Here is an 8,160-nt window from a genome sequence, read left to right as displayed (position 1 = left end):
AAATTCTGTCTGTCTCAGCAGATTCTGGCCGAAGAGAGGAGTTGTGAAATGCTCCTGCCTAATTTAGGCCTAAGGAGAAACTAATTCAAATGGGATTAGTCATTTTTAATAGCTTTGTTTTTAAGAACATTTTATGCAACTACAGTTTCTGGGAGACTCTGTAAAATATGCCTAAGTAGATCTGCTCTCCAGTCAGCAAGTGTCAGCTGAATAATCATTATGGATGTGCTCATACATAGTAAGAAGAGGAGATAGAATGTGCCTCCATAACATTAATAGGATAGCTCAATAGATAAAAAATGGTCCATATGAAAACAGTGCCTGCCGACTTACACTGTTCATTACTAAGGAAGAAATGCAGACCATACTGTTAAAATTGGCTTTTGGGAGGATAATAGTCTCCACCTTTTCACTGTGATAAATCTTCTGTCTTCCAACATCCATTCACCCTATAGAAGATACTTGTTTTGTCACTTATAAAGCATTGCAGCAAGTGCTTCAGTCAGTGACGAAGTGACTCATCAGGCAAAAGAGAAACTCTTAGTGAAAAACTGAATATGTGATTAACTGTTGGCATGAAGATATTTATGGAGGCAAAAATGTGGCTCTCAGCTCCATGCTAGAACAGTATTCAAGAATTTGGAGGTCCTAGAGAGTACCCCTTTCAGTAAAAACTATCCCTTCCAACCTCAAAATTGTGTTGTAAAAAGATAACAAGGACACAGTTACACAAGGAGGAAATTAATGTATTGGGGTTATCTTTTTCTTTTCTGCCCTGTTTTCTGTTATTGTTTTTTCAAAAAGAGATGGAGACTAAGTGCAAGAGAAAGACATGAGAAAACAAGATTAACCGGGAGCAGAGAGGGCAGAGGGACCAGAGGTAAACAGCAAAGGGGGCTGCCACTGTGCTGATTCTGAATCGGCATTCACGCCGTGGAATGCATGTGAACGAACGTCGTGTCTGAATGGCATGGTTGATATCTGGGACCAGCTTTGGATGATATTTGTAAAGCGTTTTGAGAAGGAGAAAGGAAGGTTGGGAGAAGGAAGGATTTTTAACTCTAGGTTCGGGTGGCAAACATACTTAAGTATTTGGAATTCTGCTACCTACTTTGAGCCAGTTTCTCATCATTCTTTTTTCTCATTCCAAGATAACCAGAGTTTCAATCTTATGAATTTAGAAAGAAACTCTACACTTACATTGTCCCCAAGGGGAGGCAAGAAATGAACACTCAATTTCTATCATAATGTGTTTGGATTGCCTCCAAAAGACTTGAAAAACAAATTGAGTTGGAAATCCTTGGACCTCAGTTCCTGTCCCAATTCTGCCTCTAATTTGCTTTCTAACCTTGGGTGAGTTAGAATATCCAGCTCTTTTTTCTTTTTTTGAGACGGAGTTTGCCTCTTGTTGCCCAGCCTGGAGTGCAATGGCACAATCTCAGCTCACTGCAGCTCTCTGCCTCGTGGGTTCAGGTGATTCTCCTGCCTCTACCTCCTGAGTAGCTGGGATTACATGGTTTTTTTGTTTTTGTTTTTGTTCTGTTTTGTTTTTTTTTTTGAGATGGAATCTCATTCTGTCGCTTAGGCTGGAATGCAATGGTATGATCTCGGCTCACTACGACCTCTACCTCACAGGTTCAAGTGATTCTCCTGCCTCCGTCTCCCGAGTAGCTGGGATTACAGGCAAACACTACCATGCCTGGCTAATTTTTTGTGTTTTTAATAGAGATGGGGTTTCACCATGTTGGCCAAGATGGGGTTTCACCATGTTGGCCAAGCTGATCTCAAACTCCTGACCTCTGGTGATCCACCCACCTCAGCCTCCCAAAGTGCTGGGATTACAGGCGTGAGCCCCCACAGCTGGCCAGAATATCCAGCTTTTCATAAGTCGAATAACTAGGTTGGATTAGATTGTCTCCAAAGTTCCTTCAAAATGCTATATTGTAGGAAATAAAAAAGTAACCTAACTACCATTCACCTTGATAAGGAGGCTAAAATAGTAAAAGAATGCATTGCTAAAAGGACACTGAGTTCAAACTCTGGCTCATTATTTAACTAGTTGTATAAACTTTGCAGACTCTTTGACCTCCGTGTGTGTTGTCTTTAAAGGGTGGGATTGACATGTTGGATGTGTGAATTAGTAAGTAACATGCTTCATCCCTGCCTGAGTTTGGAGCCACCTGAGAGGCAAACACAGGGGCTACACAGCTGGAGAACACCCCTGTCACCCCCTTAGCTCCAGTACTGGGGAAAGCTGGGTTGTAGGACATGGCTTTAGACCTGTGGCCACCGTGGGCTTGGCAGCACATCATCTCTCCTAGGCATGGGCAGAGGCCAGCAGGTATAAGCCACCCCCAGGAGGACAGACCCCCGTAACACAAGGAGGGGGCAGAACCAAGTGCTCAGGATAGGCAGGCAGCTGATAGAACTGTCAGGTACACATGGGGAGAAATGGCCCTCCTCTGGGGAGCAATGAGTGAGGGGCCAGTTGAGGCCATGGGTGTCACTCTAATGCAGTAGTCCTGCAAATAGGATCCCCAGATCAGGAGCATCAGTATCACCAGGGACCTACTGAATCAGAAACTCGGTGGGAGAAGCCCAGCCATCTGTGTTCACAGGCCCTCCAGGTGATTCTGATTGAAGCTAAAGTTTGAGAATCACTGCTACCATAGTACATCTTCCACATGAAAACATGAAGAGAGGCGGGCAGATCACCAGAGGTCAGGAGTTTGAGACCAGCTTAACCAACATGACGAAACCCTGTCTCTACTAAAAATACAAAAATTAGGCCAGGCTTGGTGGCTCATGCCTGTAATCCCAGCACTTTGGGAGGCCAAGGTGGGTGGATCACCTGAGGTCAGGAGTTCAAGATCAGCCTGGCCAACATGGTGAAACCCCAACTCGACTAAAAATACAAAGTTTAGCCAGGCATGGTGGCACATGCCTGCAATCCCAGCTACTCGGGAGGCTGAGACAGGAGAATTGCTTGAATCCGGGAGGCAGAGGTTTCAGTGAGCCAAGGTCATGCCACTGCATTCCAGTCTGGGCAACACAGCGAGACTCATTAAAAAAAAAAATTAGCCAGGTGTGATGGTGCATCCCTATAGTCCCAGCTACCTGGGAGGCTAAGGCAGGAGAATCACTTGAACCCAGAACATAAAGGCTGCAGTGAACTGAGATCGTGCCACTGTACTGCAGCTTGGGTGACAGAGCGAGACTCTGTCGCCAAAAGAAAAAGAAAAGAAAAAGCAAACATGAGGAGTGGGAAGAATGTGCCCAAAGACAACAGTGTTCAAGACTTCCCTTGGAATAGGTTTCTTAGAGTTGTGTGGTCATGGCCTGTTGTCTTCTGTGACTGGCGCAGGTGCTTGGCTGGTTACTATGGCGACCCCATCATTGGGTCAGGAGATCACTGCCGCCCTTGCCCTTGCCCAGATGGTCCCGACAGTGGACGCCAGTTTGCCAGGAGCTGCTACCAAGATCCTGTTACTTTACAGCTTGCCTGTGTTTGTAATCCTGGATACATTGGTAAGTTGTGTGCAGACTTTGGGAGGCAAAGAGGGAGGAAAAGATGTCTTTATGAGTTCATTGTTAATGAAAAAAGATGCAGAGTGAACCAATTAAGTCCACTTTTACAATCTTCAATTAAAAATCAAAATTAGAAAAGATGCCCTTTTCCTATTTGGCACATGGTGTAGAGTCAATTCATGAGCCTCTGATAAGAATGTCATAACACAAAGCAGGAGAGCAAGCTCATGGAAATCTACAAACAAAACACCGTGGAACATTCTTCTGTTATTAAACATGAGAAAGATGAACTTGCATTTTACTTCTCCCTTTCTTTATCCAACTCCAGCAAAAGTATCTCAAAGCTGTGAGGTGACCAAATGGTGAGCAGAAGAAAGAAAAGAATATCATCCAGGGACTCACCAGATGGCTGAATACATTTGTCACTGTGATAATACTCCTACTATCTGTCAAGATTCAATTAATCTAGCTGGGTTGTAAAAACTCCCCCTTCATCCTTGAAGCCACTGTTACAAATACTAACTATGCTTATACATAGCCAGTAAATATTTTTGGCATATAATTTCAGGATTTCTAGGGGAAATTGGTCATCATTAAAGATCCCATTTTTCAGGTTGCTCACAGAAGAGTGGTCACTTTTCAGTTTATTCAATTCTTGAATTAGGCCCGGTGTGGTGGTGCATGCCTGTAGTCCCAGCACTTTGGGAGGCTGAGGCGAGAGGACTGCTTGAGCCCAAGAGTTTGAGACCAGCCTGGGCAAGATGGCGAGACATCATCTCTACAAAAAAAAAAAAAAAAATTTACAAAATTAGCCAAATGCAGTGGTGCAAACCTGTAGCTGCTGGGAAAGCTGATGTGGGAGAATTCCTTGAGCCCGGGAATTGGAGGCTGCAGTGAGCTGTTATCATGCCACTGCATTCCAACCTGGGTGATAAAGCAAGGCCCCATCTCTTTAAAAAAAAAACGTAATCCTTGGATTAGGATTTTAACATGAAGCTGCGTTTCACATTGTTTGTTTGCTCCCAATCCGCACTCCTGTGTGCTCTGAAGCTAAAGTTTCACGTGGTAGGACCCTTCTCCTTACTGTCCATGCCTGCTGTGGCCTCCGAAGCAGCTGCAGCACTGTGAGAGACTACAAAATATTCAGCTGGTGCAAAAGTTAGTGCCGTTTTTGCCACGGAAAGTCATACTTCCTTCCCTTCACAACTCAAAGCCTATTCTTTCCCCTTCAGATGCGATCGACCCGGGCTCTGTAAATACGCAGAGATGATGAAGCACTGCCGTGATCAGCTCTCTTTAGGCATCAGTGTCGGTGCACTGGTGAGTGTTTAGTTAATAAGCTAAACATCTTGTGCTTTGTTTTATCGGGTGGCAGGTTCCAGATGTGACGGCTGTGCCTCAGGATTCTTTGGCAATCCATTGGAAGTAGGGGGGTCGTGTCAGCCTTGCCAGTGTCACAACAACATTGACACGACAGACCCAGAAGCCTGTGACAAGGAGACGGGGAGGTGCCTCAAGTGCCTGTACCACACGGAAGGGGAACACTGTCAGTTCTGCAGGTTTGGATACTATGGTGATGCCCTCCGGCAGGACTGTCGAAGTAAGATGCACATTTATTCTCCCGCTCCTTAGAATGACTTCCATGTTGGTTTTTTTTCCATTATCACCAGATTTTGTTGTACTTGTATTTATTTCACTTGGAAAACATTTGTTCAGAGAGGTAAAATTTCACTCTCAACTAAAGAAAGATGATTTTTTTTTCTTTTTATTTTTTGAGACAGAGTCTGACTCTGTCGTCCATGCTGGAGCACAGTGGCATGATCTTAGCTCACTGCAACCTCCGACTCCTGGGTTCAAGCGATTCTCCTGCCTCAGCCTCCCGGGTAGCTGGGATTATAGGCACCTGCCACCATGCCCAGCTGATTTTTGTATTTTAGTAGAGACGGGGTTTTACCACGTTGGTCAGGCTGGTCTCAAACTTCTGACCTCAGGTGATCCACCCACCTTGGCCTCCCAAAGTGCTGGGATTACAGGCATGAGCCATTGTGCTGGGCCATTTTTTTTTTTCTTTACATCCACATTTTCTGGCAGGACTAAGGTCTCAAGATGTGACTCAGTGCCTGGGAGAGATGGCAGGAAAGAAAAACCACGTAGCTGTCCCCATGATAAATGGCATCCAGTGAGTGTATTGATAGTATGTTCTTCCCATGAACTTGCTGGCTGGACGGAGTTCGAAGTCCTAAATGCCCACTCTGGTCCACACCTTTTCTAGTGGGACTGATGGAATAGAGGTTTCAGCTTAAGGAAGAGAAAGAAGTAGCATCTCTAACATCTCTCTTGGACCTCTTTATTTCTTTCTCATCAAGAGATCAGCTACCATTTCCTCCTGCTTCAGCTGCACAGCCCCAGGCTTCTGGCTTTGTTTATGCAAATGTGTGGAATGCTAGGGACCAGCAGCACTGGATTCCTTAAAAGCCTTAGTAGCTTGAAGGGCTTTTACCTGCTGTGTCCAACACGTTGATTACCACTGTTCCCTGCTGAGAGTTTGAAATTATGAGATATCTCAATTCCCATGGGCATATTTTCATTATTATTTCCAGTTAAATCTTAAATTTTAAAATGACTCACCAGCATCTTGTCAAATCTGTGCCTTTTGAGCATACTTTTAGGTGAAATGTGTCATTGTGTATATCTGGGAAATGTCAGAACTGTGTAAGACATCATAAGAACTTCTAAACAACAATAATTTTAGCTTTCTTTTTGAATCAGCTCCATTTCTTTCCTTCTTTGGATTTTAAGGTAAGATCTGAAGTGAATATCTTACTTAGCATTTAGATGTGAATGCGATGTTCTTTTTCAGAGTGTGTCTGTAATTACCTGGGCACTGTGCAAGAGCACTGTAATGGCTCTGACTGCCAGTGTGACAAAGCCACTGGTCAGTGCTTATGTCTTCCTAATGTGACGGGGCAGAACTGTGACCGCTGTGCGCCGAATACTTGGCAGCTGGCCAGCGGCACTGGGTGTGGCCCATGCAACTGCAACGCTGCCCATTCCTTCGGGTCATCCTGCAATGAGGTGAGGACTGCTGCTCGGGATGATGCCTTTACGAGCCCGGGTGTCAGCCTATGGTGGCTTTGGCCCAATTAGAGCAAGGCACCAGGTCACACAGCTTGGCAAACACAGCGTGACCTGGATCTCAGCCCCCATTGGTACCCCTTGGCTGGGTCTACATAACCATGCACAGAGTCCCCATCATACACATCCACAGCATTTCAATAGAGGGCCCCAGCTGCAGACACAGACTCACATAGGAATGAACAAGGGTGTGCTATTTCTCGTCAGTACCTGGCCACTGAAGCAGACGTTTTCCTTAGCTTCTCAGCTTGAAAAAACCCATTAGCCATACCCAGCATTGTAAAAAGTGCTGTTGTTTCTGGACACATGCTAAGGAGGACATACTCCCTAAGTGTGGCGAGTCAGAGGTAGCCCAGGATTGTGGCTGATCTGTGAGGATAAAAGTGAAGAAGTATGTAAATAAATTACAACATACTGCAGAGCTTTCCAAGCCCTGTTGCAAAAGAGCAGTTAGATGCCGGCATGGGGCTCCTGACACCTACAATCAAAGTGGGAGGCCCTTTTCCTAGTGAGTGGAGACTTTCTCAGGTAAACAGTTCATCCCCACATCTAACTGGCAACTAGAAAAAAAAGATGACAACTGGCTTCTGGCCTGAAGCCCGCTTGACCAAGGTCTGTGTTCTGGCCGCAGTTCACGGGGCAGTGCCACTGCATGCCTGGGTTTGGAGGCCGCACCTGCAGCGAGTGCCAGGAGCTCTTCTGGGGAGACCCCGACGTGGAGTGCCGAGGTGAGGTGCGGGCATTCTCGTGTTGACTTGATTGGTGTGGAGGGAACGGGGGTTCTGCAGGAGACTTCTGTAAATTATAACACACAGTACACATTAATGTGTCTATAAAAACCTGTATTTCATTGCAAAAGAAATTAACACTGATTGTTTAAAAAAAACAATCTAACAAATCTAGCCCTGCCCATAAGTATAGGTAGTCAAGAGTGGATGTGCATACTCTCCCAGCCCCACACCCTGGGGTGAAGTTTGTTTCTGTATGTTCATAGGTGTGCACGTGTGCGCGCACACACACACACACAGAGGTGCTTTTAAAAATACTTCTAACCAAAGTGGGACCATATGAACCATATGTTTGGCAAAGTGACTTTTTACCCCCTCTGAACAGTATTTTGTAGCCAACTTCCTTAATGGCACAAGCAGTGGTAAATTGTTATCCTAGTAAGATCACTGGATTCAGCGGGTCAAGTAGACTCGCTGGCAGTTTAAGCTCTTGGCATCTGTGCGTAAGATAACATCCCCACCCGTGAAAACTGGAGGGCAATGTCAGAGCCTTCGTGCACAACAAAAGGTATGTGTAGTAGGGGCTCCTAGTCAGTTAAATGTGAACAAAACCCAGATTTTCACGTAGGCTTATGATTTTAAAAAAGACGCAGGGAAATGACATTGATGAACAAAAACTAGTTAAAATTATGTGACTCATAAGGATTCCTTAATTTTTTTTTTTTTTTTTTTTTTTTTTTTTTTTTTTTTTTTTTTTTTTTTTTTTTTT

The 8,160-nt window shown here is 44.8% G+C and overlaps 1 protein-coding gene across 2 annotated transcripts in view; it reads left to right on the top strand.

Moving 5' to 3' along the window:
- Positions 1-8,160, top strand: part of LAMB1 (laminin subunit beta 1) — a 96,374-nt gene that overhangs the window by 52,630 nt on the left and 35,584 nt on the right. For both annotated transcript variants that reach the window (XM_017546834.2, XM_017546835.2), the window contains 4 exons: positions 3,365-3,528; positions 4,904-5,128; positions 6,389-6,603; positions 7,295-7,391. In XM_017546834.2, the coding sequence (XP_017402323.1) occupies positions 3,365-3,528; positions 4,904-5,128; positions 6,389-6,603; positions 7,295-7,391 (701 nt within the window). The remainder of the gene's footprint in view (positions 1-3,364; positions 3,529-4,903; positions 5,129-6,388; positions 6,604-7,294; positions 7,392-8,160) is intronic.

Source organism: Cebus imitator, unplaced genomic scaffold (assembly GCF_001604975.1).
Source record: "Cebus imitator isolate Cc_AM_T3 unplaced genomic scaffold, Cebus_imitator-1.0 Scaffold192, whole genome shotgun sequence".
Classification (NCBI taxonomy): Eukaryota; Metazoa; Chordata; class Mammalia; order Primates; family Cebidae; genus Cebus; species Cebus imitator.
This window is presented reverse-complemented; position numbering and strand designations above follow the sequence as displayed.